General features: G+C 41.3%; 1 protein-coding gene across 8 annotated transcripts in view; it reads left to right on the plus strand.

Annotated features, from left to right (window-relative positions):
• C2CD3 (C2 domain containing 3 centriole elongation regulator) overlaps nt 1-13,652 on the plus strand; it is a 114,217-nt gene that overhangs the window by 71,829 nt on the left and 28,736 nt on the right. For all 8 annotated transcript variants that reach the window (XM_019744372.2, XM_074335778.1, XM_074335781.1 and 5 more), the window contains 4 exons: nt 6,512-6,650; nt 7,900-7,964; nt 11,700-11,905; nt 13,011-13,144. In XM_019744372.2, the coding sequence (XP_019599931.2) occupies nt 6,512-6,650; nt 7,900-7,964; nt 11,700-11,905; nt 13,011-13,144 (544 nt within the window). The remainder of the gene's footprint in view (nt 1-6,511; nt 6,651-7,899; nt 7,965-11,699; nt 11,906-13,010; nt 13,145-13,652) is intronic.

Consider the following 13,652-nt stretch of genomic DNA (forward strand, 5'->3'; position numbering starts at 1 on the left):
CTTTTTTACAGCATTGAAAATAAAATTTAATATACAAAAATATGATTTACATCCCATTTTCAGGGGCGTCCCCATATTAAAAAAGCGAAATGTACTTGTAACTTTTAAATTAGGCAGTGAGAGTGTTTTCTAAAATATAACTTGGCAAGGTAATTTGACAGTAATTTATTGAGCATATCCTTGTTCTCTATTCTCATTTTTGTAAGTTAATTATCTCATTTAGTCCTTATGACAAGTGGGATTATGATATGAATGGATGACAGTACATACCCGTTTTATAAACGAGGAAATTGAAGATCAAAAAGGTTAAGTGATGTGAGTTATACAGTTAATAAGCTTTGCAAAGCCAGAATTTGAATCCAGTTAGGTCTGGATCTAAAGCCCATGCTCTTTGCTTTATACCATCCTGCCTCTCAGATACGAGCTGTAGCTGTGTTTGCCAGGTTGGCGTGTCTACACTCTGTTTACCAGTCATTCAAGCCCAAGTGGGGCATGTATCGTACCCAGTCCTGTGATTACATTGCGAGAATGGTAGTTCAATTCAGCAAGTAGTAAATCTATGCGGGGCCAGTGCCAGGTACAGAGAGTGCAGAGCAGATGACACATCATTTGTGTCCTCCAAGAGCTGATAACCGGGTCAAGGGGATTAGTAAGTACACAGTTAATGATATATATGAAGCAGAATGCTCCGAGGGCCAAAGGGTAACATAATTTATAGTGTTTACAGAGTTTAGAAACAGAGAAATCAGATATTCTAAGAAATCAAGAGAACTTTTTAGAATGAAGAGGATTTCAGAAAGATGGGACTGGAATTCCAAGTGGATATTTCAGCTTGAACAAAATTACTGAAGTAAGAACGTGTATGTGCTCTGGGCTTGCTTGGAGGGGGCGTGGAGGATCTGATAGCAATTGTTCCTCTTTGGCTGCAGCTCAAGGTCATTACAAGGGAGCTATAGGATATCATAAAGAGATAAATAAGAAAGTTGCTGAACAGCAGCAAGGGCTTGACGAAGACTCATGGACATGATGTTAGATGGCTGTGAACGGCACGTCTTTCCTCCTGGTGATTTTCCTCCAGCAGTGCTTGGCTTCCTTTCCCTTCCTACTGTAACAACAAGCAGTTCCCTGGGCCTTAGTTCATGCACCTTCCTAACTGTTTCTTTGCCAATATGTTTGTGTGTGTGTGTGCGTGCGTGCGTGTGTGTGTGGTTCCTTTCTCTCTTCCCCAGCCACAAAACTCCACCCACTCCGCTGGCATTCCTATTCTCCTCATTCGCCGTTCTCTTTTCCTTGAATGTATAGGCAAACCCCTGCTTTGGGGTCTTTGAATGGATGTTCCTCCGCCTGGAGCAATTTTCTCTTCTGGCCGGTCTTTTCTGAAATGGCTTTGTCTAAGCAAAGCCTTCCTTGGCTACCCATCTAAAATTGCAGCTCTTCCCCAACATTTTCTATCCCTCTTTTCTGCTTTTTTTTTTTTTGTCTGTAGCCTTGAACGGTGTATTTTGTTTATTTTCTGCCTGTCTTAGAAGAACATAAGTCCTACAAAGACAGGGATTTTTATCTGTTTTGTTTTATTTACTGCTGAATTCCCAACGTAAAAACTATATCCGATATGTAATAAGTGGTAAATATTTGGTAAATGAAGAGGCTGTATCTGAGGCCTTGCTCACATGCCTTCTCCTTAATACCATCTCTGATTTCCTATGCTGCCTCTCCTGCAGGCAAGTTACTTATGGAGAATTTAACAGAAGTCAGAAGGAGGTTTTTTTATTAAGTTCCCACTGTGTGCAGTACAGGGTACAGGATCCCAGCCTCTTAGAAAGTTTCTATCACCTTTTGGCCATTCTCACCGCCACCTTGCTTGTTCAGGCCTCAGAAACTTGGACTGGTTAGGTAGCCCTCTCAGTGGTTGCTGCTCCCAATATTCTTTCAATATCTTTTTATTCTGCCATGGAGCTTACCTGTCTGGTCAACAAGTCTGACCTCCTTTCTCTACTTAAAATACTTTGTTGCTTCTTATCATCTTCAATCTTGGTAACAGAGCACACAAAGTGCCACCCATGTGCCCTCATCAGTCTTTTCAGCCTCATCTCTTACCATGTCTTAGATGCAGCTATTTGCTTTTTGCCAGTGTACCCCATTCTCTCATACCTCCAACCTTTGCCTATACTATTTCCTTTATCTAGAATGCTTTTTCCTTATTCAGTAAATGTGCTCCTCATCCTTCAAGAGTGGACTGAAGTAACTGGAACACTTTGAAGCCGACTGACCACCCCTGTCAGCAGAAAATCTCCCTCGGTGTCGTCGGCACTTCCCCATGTCACCACCCCGCCACAGATTCCCTCCCTCATAGCATTTATTGCTCTGTACTGAAAATGTCAGTGTGTCTCTCCACTGGGCTGTTTCCTGGGGACAAGAACTGTGTGTGGTTTATTTCTGTACCCCAGCACCTTGATCTTCACGATGCAGCTCAGCAAACGTAATGTCCTCTGGATAGTGAATATGATACTCAACACCTGTGACATTTCTGGCATGAGTGACAAATCTGTAAATCACTTGTTGTTTGGCTTCTTTCTGTGCCTTAGCCAGGTCACAGCAAGCAGCAGGAGGACATCTGACTTTCAGAGGTTTCTGTTGTACCCTGAGTCCCACCTTTGCAGTGATCAGCCCGTGTAGCCCTTCCCCCCACAGACACCTATGTGTGGGTCAGGTACTGCGCTGGACCCTGGAGTGCAGAGCTGCCCATCATCCCTCCAAACGATGAAGTGATAGAAAAAGTTCTGGAATGAGAGTCCAAAGACTGAGTTCTAGCCCCAGCTGAGCCATTAACTTGCTCTGTTACTTTGGGAAAACCCATTCACCTTTTTCTCAGATGTAAAATGTGACGGTCATACAAGATCATCTCTAAGATTGTCTTAAGAGCACAATAGAACCTAGGGGTCCTGCCTCTCAGAACTGCAGTTGGCCCTCTCTGCTGATCTCTCTCAGAACTTGCCTGAGCAGATGCTGCTGTCCTCTACTGGTGCACACAACAAGCCGACAAGGAAGCTTCTGTCTCTCTCCAACCCTGCAGCCATCTACAGCTAAAGGGCAGTGGGGAGTCTGCAGATGTTTAATAGGGCGTTGGGCCTACTCTGTGCATTGAAGGAGCTCTCAGTCTATGAGGGAAACACAGCACACAGATTATTGTAGAGTGCTGTAGCAACTGCCAGCAGAAAGGCAGATTCATGATCTCTCCTTAGCTGTGAAGATTGATGACATTTTCTTGGAAGAAATCAGTTGTAAAGCTTGAAACCTACGAAGGAAAGTGGGAGAAGAACACAGAGAGAGATGAAAGCTGTGTCAGGGAGAGTCCAGTTATAAGAGGTAACCTTCTCCAGCCATTTTAAACAGTAAAGAGTTTAATACAGAATATTAAAGTACTGCAAGTCATTGGAAAGGCTAGAGGAATGGGCTTTAGGCTAAGCTTAACCACAGATCTTTTAAGTTCAGAATACAATGCCAAAACTCTCCTCATCCCTATGACCGTAGGGCCTCAGGGCACCCGGGGACCAAGTCCTGGAACAGAAAATTCAATGTCATCCTTGCTAGTAGCAAAAGCAGAAGAAAAAAGGAAGATGTCCTCTGCCTCATGTCTGCCTTCCAAATCTGTTTTAACGGCATCTCATTGACAGAGGCCAATTTGTATCCATACTCTAGCTGCAAGGGAATCTGGGAAATGTAGTTGTTAACCCTTTGAATCTTTGCAGTAAAGGAATACAATAACAGCAAATGTAGGGGGGGGTTGATGCTGCCTGCACAAGTCCATCCTCATAAATACTGCTTAGTTTCATTAACATAAAACTAAGAAGTTTATTTTAAGAAGATAGCTCACTAGATAAAGGTACTCTTAGTGCTAATCTATACATTTTATGTTTGTAATAATGGGTACTATATTGCCAATTTCCATTAACTATTCTTTGCTTACTACCATTTTATTAGAATCGTTTTTTCCTGCTCTTTCAAGAATATGCCTGTACACTGTTTTGCCGTGTTGTAGCCAGTGGTTTTTTTTGTTTTATTTGGTTCCTCATACATTTCTTCTCTGTATCTTTAGTGCTTTTCTATTTCCAAGAACCTTTATCCAGGTTCTGCTTTGTTGGCAACTCTTACACATGCCTCCAGCTCCCTCCGCAGACACTACCAGATCTCATTTGTAAAGCTGGCCTTCCGCTTCTTCCTCTTCAGTTCTCTTTTCCCAAGGCCTCCTTGCAAAATCTCCATTCCCTTTTCTCTCCTCATCATCCATTTTCTTTCTTTATTAATCGACCCCAGTAAGATGGACTAAAAAATAATGCCATCTGGTCTGGTTTGGTGCTCTTAGGTGTTACAAGTCACAAAGTTAAATAACAAGATATGTCCTTTTTTTTTACCAAGATTTGGGGAAAAAAACAATTGTTTTTAGTTTAAACACATAAGGCTATATGATGGAAGATAATATGAAATCCTCATGAATTTTTAAATAAAGTAACAAGTCTGCTAATAGATTGTTGCTCTTTCAAGGCAGCAGAACCCCAACGACTCCATAGTTTAGTGTTTTCTTCAGATTTTTTTAGCTTTGGTGGAAAAGTTTGGAAAGAATTGGTCTACTCTATTGGAAAATGTTTTGGTCAAGGAAAAATATATCAAAGCAAAGTTTCAGATACTTCTGTTTTCCTAAAAGAAAGTTGAAGTTGGAGAGATCTTAACTGGGGGCATAAAGTTTAGTGATTCTAAAGCGTCAAGACAGGCTTCTGAGAGTAGATGGTGCTAGAGTCTATCTTTTAAAGGCTCTATGAAACGTTACACTGCTTGTGCAGGGAGTAAAATCAGCAGTTCCCGAGTATGAATTTTTTCATCAGATTGCTTTCTGTCCACAGAATAGCCTGACGTCTTTGGAAAAGTAGTTACTGAAAGGAGCAGCCAGGTAGAGAAAGAGTGGAGTGGAGCCTCAAAGATTAACTTCACCTCCAAGGTGAAGTGGAAGTATGGATTTGGAGAAACCTTGAGCTAGACAGGTAGAAAGAAGACAAACCAGTTAGAATCCATGGACAGAATTTGTTCCTCTGGATCATACAAATAATGTTTGAGACATTATTTATTTTTGCCTTTTCTCTTCTCTTTCCTTCATCTGTAAATCTGAGACTTATTGCATTTTAGAGCTGAAAGGGATCTTATGGAGCGCATAGTCTATATTGTTTAGAGGCTATTACTCCACTGTCCAAAAGAGCTTTGTACTGGTGGAGGTGTTCTCTGTTCTCTGCCACACTGGCTGTCCAGTGTGGCAGCCACTAGCCATAGGTGGCCGTTGGAGCATTTGAAATGTGGCCAGTACAACTAAGGGACTGAATTTTTAATCTTATTTTATTTTCATTAAAGAGCCACATGTGGCTAGTGGTTATCTTCTTGGACAGCTCAGCTAGACTAATACCATCAACTGTCTTCATTGTACATTGTTTTAAGAGAGAATAAATGACTGAGTCTTCCCACATTGGAAATCCGACCTTATACAAATTAACATTAGCACAGTGCTTAGTGTTTCACATTTGTTAACTCTGTAGTGGAGGCAATATGGTTAATGGCTGGGAGCTTGGACTCTAGAGCCAGAATGCTTGACTTCTACCATGTAATAAATGTGTGACCACTTAATAAATGTTTGATCTCTCTAAACCCCAGTTTTGTCATCTATATAATGGGAATAATAATAACTGCCTCATAGGGTTGTCATAAGGATTAAAGGAGTTAATATATGTATAGTACTTAGAACAGTGCCTGGCACATAATAAGTGATATACTATAAGTGTTACATACTATTATTGTTTATTTTTAACATCTTAGGAGGTATTATTGCCATATGCCCTATTTGAGGACGCTGTGGGCTAGACAGGCCTTTCCCAAGGTCACACAATATACCAGGGTTGCCAAAAAAAAAATGTATGCAAGTGGACACTTTGGTTAGCGTTGCTCAAGCAGTAGTTCGCCGTAATCAGAAGTTTCTGGACGCTGATGGTAACCACTTTGAACACCTCTTGTAATTGCAGAAGTCAAACGTGACTTGTATTCATCTTTTGTTATTGGTATGTATTGAGTATTAACATAATATAGTTTTTTCCTTTCTTAAAATGTGTATATAGCAGAGCTGATAATTGATCATCTGACTTTTTTTTTCTTTTCCCCCAACGGTGCAAGCTGTTGTTTCTCAGTCTAGTTGTGGAGGATGCAGCTCCCTGGCCCATGTTGCTATTAGGAGCCTCGCTCTTCTCCTGGCTGAGGCGGTCGGTCACCTGCTGACCCACGGCAGCCCGGCTCCAGGTCGAGCTGTTGTTCACAATCTTAACTGTAGAGGGCGCAACTCACTGGCCTATGTGGGAATCGAACTGGCGGTGACCTCAGCATTAGGAGCGCAGTGCTCCAACCACCTGAGCCACCAGGCCACCCTGATCATCTGACTCCTAAATCCTGAAGTGCAGTCACTCCATCTGTTCTATTTCAGGGAGCCCCTTGACAGAGCGGAAAGTATCGACACCCAGTTGTTGTGTATCTTTTGCAACAGCTGATGAGCCATCTCCTGTCTACACTCAAGTAATTGAAAACACAGATTCCCCCATCTGGAATTTTCAACAGCAATCAAGGTTTGTATTTTATGATGTTACATCAGCCTTCCAGAATCTGCTTTTTGTTCCAAGAGACAGACTCAGAGCGGGGATTATAACAGACGCAATAGTACTGAGCAGACCTGGAAAATGCTTTTCTTATCAAACAATTACTTAATCCTAGTGCTTATAAATTCACAGCTGGCAGTGGTTTAAAGGTTTTATTGCGGTGTTTTTTCACTCTGCTCAGTACAGCCCATAAAAGATGCAGTGAGAACCTTAATCATCTTTCATTCCCGGTGCCTAGTACAGAGCAGGGTATATATGATGATTAAGACAAATTTTAAAATTACATAGAATGGCATATGCTTCTCTCGGTTCCAGATTCTTAGAAGATGAGAGCTAGAAGTTCAGGGAAGGCTTCTTAAATAAGATACCTCAGCTAAGTGTGGAAGAGTATATGTAAGTTATCTAGGTAAAGAATGCAAAGAAAGCTACTCTCAGGAAAGGTTATGAATTGTACATCCTTATAAAAGATTTCTGGTGCAGAGGCTGGGCTTTGGAACTAAAGAGAGTTGGCCTCCGACCCCATCTCTGTCATTTACTAGCTGTATGAACAAGTTACATAACATCTCTGAGCCTCATATTTCTCCTGTGTTAAGTAGGGTAAATCACAGTGTTATTGTGAGGTCCAAATTCGATGACATTTAAGAAAATTACCTCATGATACTTATCAGATACACAATAAATGTTAGATCTCCTATGGAAAGCTCAAAAAATCGGAGATTGAGTCAATCTCCTGTCACTCGTGGCCGAGGGAAGTTACATAACCTGTAGGTAGCAGAGACAAGATTAGAAGAAAAATGAATAATGGTACTGTTTATCATTCCTTTAGCACAAAATTGTTTTATTTGATTCTCCTAGCAACCTTGTAGGTAGATAATATTCTCCCACTTAATAGGTAAGAAAACCAGAGCTCAAAGAAAACCAAGCTCAGGGTCACTCGGGTAGAACTGGAATTCAAAGAGACAGAGTTTGAATGTGACAGTGACTATTGGGGGGGAAAGGACTGCATCAGGGGAGCCTGTTTCCAAGTCTTGACGAGTTTCTTCACCTCTCTGAGCGTCCATTTCCTTCTTTTAACTGTGAAAACAAAAGTATATCCTAGAAGATGACCCCGGAAGCACTAGGAAAATGCTCTGCTAACTACAAGATATTCTTCAAATTTAAGTTTCATACTTCGAAGTTTCCTGCACAGTTAATTTATGGTGGTTGTTTTTCTTAATAGGCTATCAAAAGAGCTTCTTTTGGACCCACAGCAAACTCTGGTCTTCAAAGTTTGGCATAAAGGAGGTATGAACTCTAGTCTGTGAATATCGATCTTCTTGGAAAAATAAGCTCACACCCTGTTGACAGTTTTCTAATCCTTTTTTTAACCAAGTGAAGCAATGACACTGGTACTGAGAATGCGTATATATTTGAGTATGTTAGAGGAAATGCCACAAAATACCATCGCAACTTACATCCTTAGGAATCGTATCGTTTTGTTTGACTACGTGCTTAGTGCAGAAATCCCAGATGTGAATCTTTCCAGTTGGATCTCAACTATCATAATGGACAGCCTGCCATACACAAGTGATTCCCCCCCCCCTTTGTATGATGTTATGCCTTCTGTTAACTCGGCTACGTAACTGAGACCCTAGCATTTGCAAGCCGTACACAAGATGAGAGTCTCACAGCTTACCCTCCTGTGTTTTAAGAACTTGCCCAGGACAGCGGTGCTGACATGGTCCTGGAACCTGGTTTCACCCAGCTACCATTTATTGAGAGGCATAATACAACGGCATTAAGAGCACAGACCCTCAAGCCACAATCTTTAAATTCAAATACCAGTTCTGCCCCTTACAAGGTAGTATGACCTTGGGTGAATAACTTAACTTCTCTGTGCTTCAGTTTCCTTCTCTATAAAATAGAGATAATAATAATACCTACCTCATAGAGTTCTGGGAGAATTCAATGAATGTCTGATGTTTAGTGAACACCATCTCAGTTTTTGTTTTCATTAGTGAATGGCACTGTGTTTGCTAAGAGCTTTATAAACATCTCTAATCCTGCAAGGTAAAAATATAATGAGTTCGTTTTTATAGATGTAAAAGCTGAGGCCCAAGGAAGTTTGACTAAGGTCATACACCTACTAATCGATGGAGCTATAATTTGACCCAGTTCTCACTGGCTGTGTAGCCTTCACCGTTTGTACTTCCCCATGCTGGTAAGATTGGATGACTCAGACAAAGAAGGTGGTGAGGACGTCCAACTGTCTCACAGCTCCTATACTTGGAAAATTTTGTCCCCCTAAATCCCACCTGTATATCTAGCTCCTTTGAGATTCCTGCTAGGGCCTGGTTTCCAAACCTTCAGTTGTTTGGAGCCACTGGTACCTTTTAGAGCTAACCCCGAAGCCTCATAAAGACCTGAAAGTAGTCAGGCTATAAAGGAAATCAACTTCCCTGCCCCTGCCCCCGTGCTCCTGTGTGGGCGTGACGCTGGGGCTCGGGTTTTGATGATTCCTCCCTTCCATGCCGCTGCCTTGGGTTCACCTCTGCCCAACCTCATAAATGCGACAGGAACGGATCGTAAATCGGTTGTCTCTGAATCAACACCAGGAATTCCTGCTCTGTTGAGTTAGGCTCCACACTCCTCCCTTGCTTTCTATTCTTCTCTTCTCTCTGAAGTGTTTCAGAAATCGTAAAGCAGCTCAGAGTACACCTTAATTTAGTACTTATTTTAACAGGAAGAAAAGAATAAGCTTTGATCTGATGTAGACCTGGATACAAATCTTGGCTCTGCTGTTTACAAATGGTGACCTGAGATAAATCATTTACCTCTTTGAGCCTTTGTTTCCTTATTTATAAAAATGAGGGTAATAGTACCTGCCCCATGGTGTTTTTGTAAGGATTGGAGGTAATGTTATATATATTAACGTATTTGGCGAATAATTGGTACTTAATAGATGGAGCTCTTTTTATCACTGTGCCTGCTATGTGTCAGGTACTGTGCCAGGGCTGTTGGGTACAGAGAAGAATAAAATACATTCCCTACCTTCCAGGAGCACTAGAGAGTCCTATAGGACACTATTGTGTATGGAGATGAGGAAAATGCCTAGTCCAAACTATCTCTCAGTGTATGTAGATGCCTCTCTCTGCTTAACTTCGTCCTTTCCACACAGATTCGGCGAACCTATTGCCAAAGGTACTCAAACCAGATCAATCTGTGTTCAGTAAATATCTGAGTCCTACTCTGTGCCAGGCACTATGCTAAGTGCCAGGGATTCAAAGGTAAAATAAGGCATGGTTTCTATCCTCACGGAGCTTACAGTCTAGCTGTAATATGATTAGGCAAATACGGGATGTTCTGGTAGGGGGCATCTAAGCTGGACTTAGGATGTCAGAGAAGGCTTCCTGGAACGTGCTGCGTACTCCACTGAGAAGGGAAGGGGCAGGACATACTGTAGTCAGAGGGAACAGCAAATACAGCAGCCTAGAGTAAAGAAAATGCGGGAAGTTCAAGATTACCAGACCTGCAAAGAGAATGGTGGCTCGTCCTGCTGAATCTGAAGTTAAATTTAACTCTTCAAAGCCATTGTTTTTTTCAGTGAGCAACTTAGCCAGAGTCCAGTATGTTTAGGATACAGTGCTTTCATGTTAGAGCCCTCAAAGTGGGGTTACCTAAACCTGAAGTTAGAACATAGCAAGGACAGATTACATCTCCAATAACCAAGTAAAGCAAGATTAGTTTTCTTTGCAAAGCTGTAACAAATCTTTGGAGTGCAGGTGAATAGCTTTAGCCATCATTGTCCATCCCCAGTAGGTAAGAATGGTCTACTCTGGGGAACACAACTTCAAGCGTTCCTAGACTCTAAGACTCTCCAAGTTGAAGAATATCTTAAATCAGGTTCAGTACTTCTCATTATATATTTGAGACTTGAGGCTTGGCGAGTTAGAGGGATGTGTTTTCACGTCAAAGCCATGCTCGGCTGTGCTGTAGTGGTGCACTGTTTCTTTGTCTCAGGCTGCGTTGGCCATTTCACTCACGCCCTCAGTGGATGTTTGTCATGTTCCTCATGATGTGGGAAGGGGAGCTGTTGTGCCACATAAAGTGAGTAATACCTGCTCTTAGCTTTTAGGTAGGTCCCAGTCTACAGAAGAGCAAGCTGTGTAAATAGCTATTGTCTGACATTTGTGGGATGAGTTCAGTGTCACCAGCAGCACGCACAAGGAACTGGGAAACTCACGACCCCTCCTCTTGAACAGTTGCGTTCTTTGATTTATTTAGCAGTTTGAGAAGTGAGACTTGTGTCCACGTTTGGTAGAGTCACCCTTTGCTATTCCGCGTAGGGGGTGGAGCCAGTACAGAGTAAGAACTTGTGGAGAGTCAGGCGCCTGTTTGTCCCCGGCTACTTGCAGATCAGAAATGAGGAACAAGAAGCAATGAGCCTGAGAACAAAGGTCATTGCATGGTAGCTTGTCCAGCCAGGAAAGGGTCTTCTCAGTCGGGAAGGGCAGCCCCCTTCCAAGCCAGAGCCCAAGCTCATTTTGCATCCCGTACTGGTTTTCCAGGGAGTTATTTGTCTTTCTTTTGTGATTTGTGTCATTTTTTGTTTTTAATTTAATGTAATACTATTTATATTAGGGGAAATTTTGAAAATACAGACAAGTATAAAAGAAAATGCAAATCCCTCATAATTCCAAGGGTGATGGTGTTTCAAATGATTTCTTTCAAGACCCACTACCCTGAGGCAAATCACGGAGACATGATAACCCAGGGGAAAGAACAAGTGTTTCTCGTATTGGAGGGGTGTCTCCTAGTAGCTTGCCAACTTTTCCCTGCCATTCCTTTGCAAAGGGAATGTATGGTAGTGAAATCACGCTGTGGTTGCCGTCTCTCTCATCCTCATTATCTGTCTTTTCTGTTGATTTGGGGATCACGGAGCGGCCCAGCCCCCCGAGTCAGCTTCCCTGCGTGTAGCCTCTAATTCCAGTGGTAGGACATGCCCCGCCACACTGCCCAGCTTCTTTCTTTCCCCTGCAGAGGAGGAGAGAGTGATTGGCTTTGCCTCAGTGGACCTCTCGCCGCTTCTCTCTGGCTTCCAGTTTGTCTGTGGCTGGTACAACATCACAGACTTCAGCGGAGAGTGCCAGGGGCAGATAAAAGTTGCTATCTCCCCTTTGGAGAGTTTGATGCACTTCAAAGAAGAAAGGCAAACAAGACGTGGGGTGGAGACTCCAGGATCACTGGTATGTACCCTGATTCACATCCTTAATCAATAAGGGTTCTACTGAGCAAAACCTGTAAGAACGTCCTTTACATGTGCTTGGTACTTTCTAGCTTACAGAACACGTTGTATATTTGTCTCATGATCTTTTCGAGGTAATAAAAATGTTCTGGAATCACATAGTGGTGATGGATGCACACTCTGAAGATACTGGAAACCACTGAATTAAACACTTTGAAAGGGTAGATTTTATAATATATGAATTATCTCTCAATTTAAATTAAATAAATAAATATGTATATATATACACACACACATATCAAATATATCTCAATTTAAATAAAATAAGATTAGTTGCAGTGTGGAATCTGAAACCATGTTAATTGGTTGAACTTTCTAAAAACTCTGGTACATTAAAATCACTGGTCTATCATTAAAAACAATTAAGAGAGAGAGAATGGGAAGAGGGGAATTGGTGATAGTAAGTATAGACAACTCTTTCAAGGAGTTTAATTATAACGGACATGTGAATTTTTCATACTGTCCCAGGTGGGGGAGCTCCATCAAGGTGAAGACTGTTTTTTCCATCTCTCTTCTCCCACCTGCCAAGCCCAGGTCGGGCAGAGTCAGCCTCAGTAAACATTGGATGAATGAATGATTGAGAAAATAACAAAGAGTTAAATAGTCCCTTTGTAAGAAGGTCTTTTCTTCACATCAACCCTGGTAGTCATGAGACAAGAAATATATATCACAGCCAGATTATCCTCATGTGTAAAGTATATGTAAAATGATATCCAGCTAGGAGTTCACAGACAAGCTAGAGTTATAAGCTCATAAATATAGATAAAACAATAAAAAGCAATTTGATAGCATAATGTGTAAAACAGGGATAATATCAGTACCTACCTCATGAGATTATTGTGAAATTTAAATGAGAAAATGCATCTAAATTGCTTAGTACAGTGTTCAACACATGCTCAGTAAATTATATGAGATAATTATACTGAAAAAATACTCAGTAAAATATATTTATATATATACAATAAATTTTACAAATTTATTTCTGCTGCTTTGTTTCAAAAGGATTTGTGGTGACAAATGTACCATTTTTCTCCTTGTTTCTACAGATCCCAATATACGGTCCATTTTCCTTCCCTGTCTGTAATTCGTATGCTGCGTTTCCCAGCTACATTGCAAGACAGACCCCAGAACAACTTGCTCACACCTCATCAAAGGAGCTTCATTTCTCCTCTCCTGGGAGGTGAGTGATTTCTTGATGATGGGAGGAAATGGAGTCAGAGAGTAGAAGTATGTGAAATGTAAAGACATACCATGTTCATGAATTAGAAAACTTAATATTGTTAAAATGGCAGTACTCCCTAAATTGATCTACAGATCTAGCACAACACTTGCTGGATTCCTTATGGTAGTGGGCAAGCTAGTCCTAAAATTCATATGGAAATTCAAGGGACACAAGGAAATTCAAGGCAAAACAGTCTTAAAAAAGAAGAACAAAGTTCCTGATTTCAAAACTTACTACAAATTTACAATAAACAACACAGTATGGTATTGACATAAGGGTAGAAATGTACATCCAGAAATACACCCATGTGCCAAGGATGCCAAGATGTCAAGGATGCCAAGATGATTTAATGAGGATAGAATAGTCTTTTCAACAAATGATGCTGGAATGACTGGATATACACATGCGAAAAATTGAAGTTGGACCCCTTCCTCACACCATATACAAAAATTAATGATTTTAAGTT

This window comes from Rhinolophus sinicus, linkage group LG06 (assembly GCF_036562045.2).
Source record: "Rhinolophus sinicus isolate RSC01 linkage group LG06, ASM3656204v1, whole genome shotgun sequence".
Lineage (NCBI taxonomy): Eukaryota > Metazoa > Chordata > Mammalia > Chiroptera > Rhinolophidae > Rhinolophus > Rhinolophus sinicus.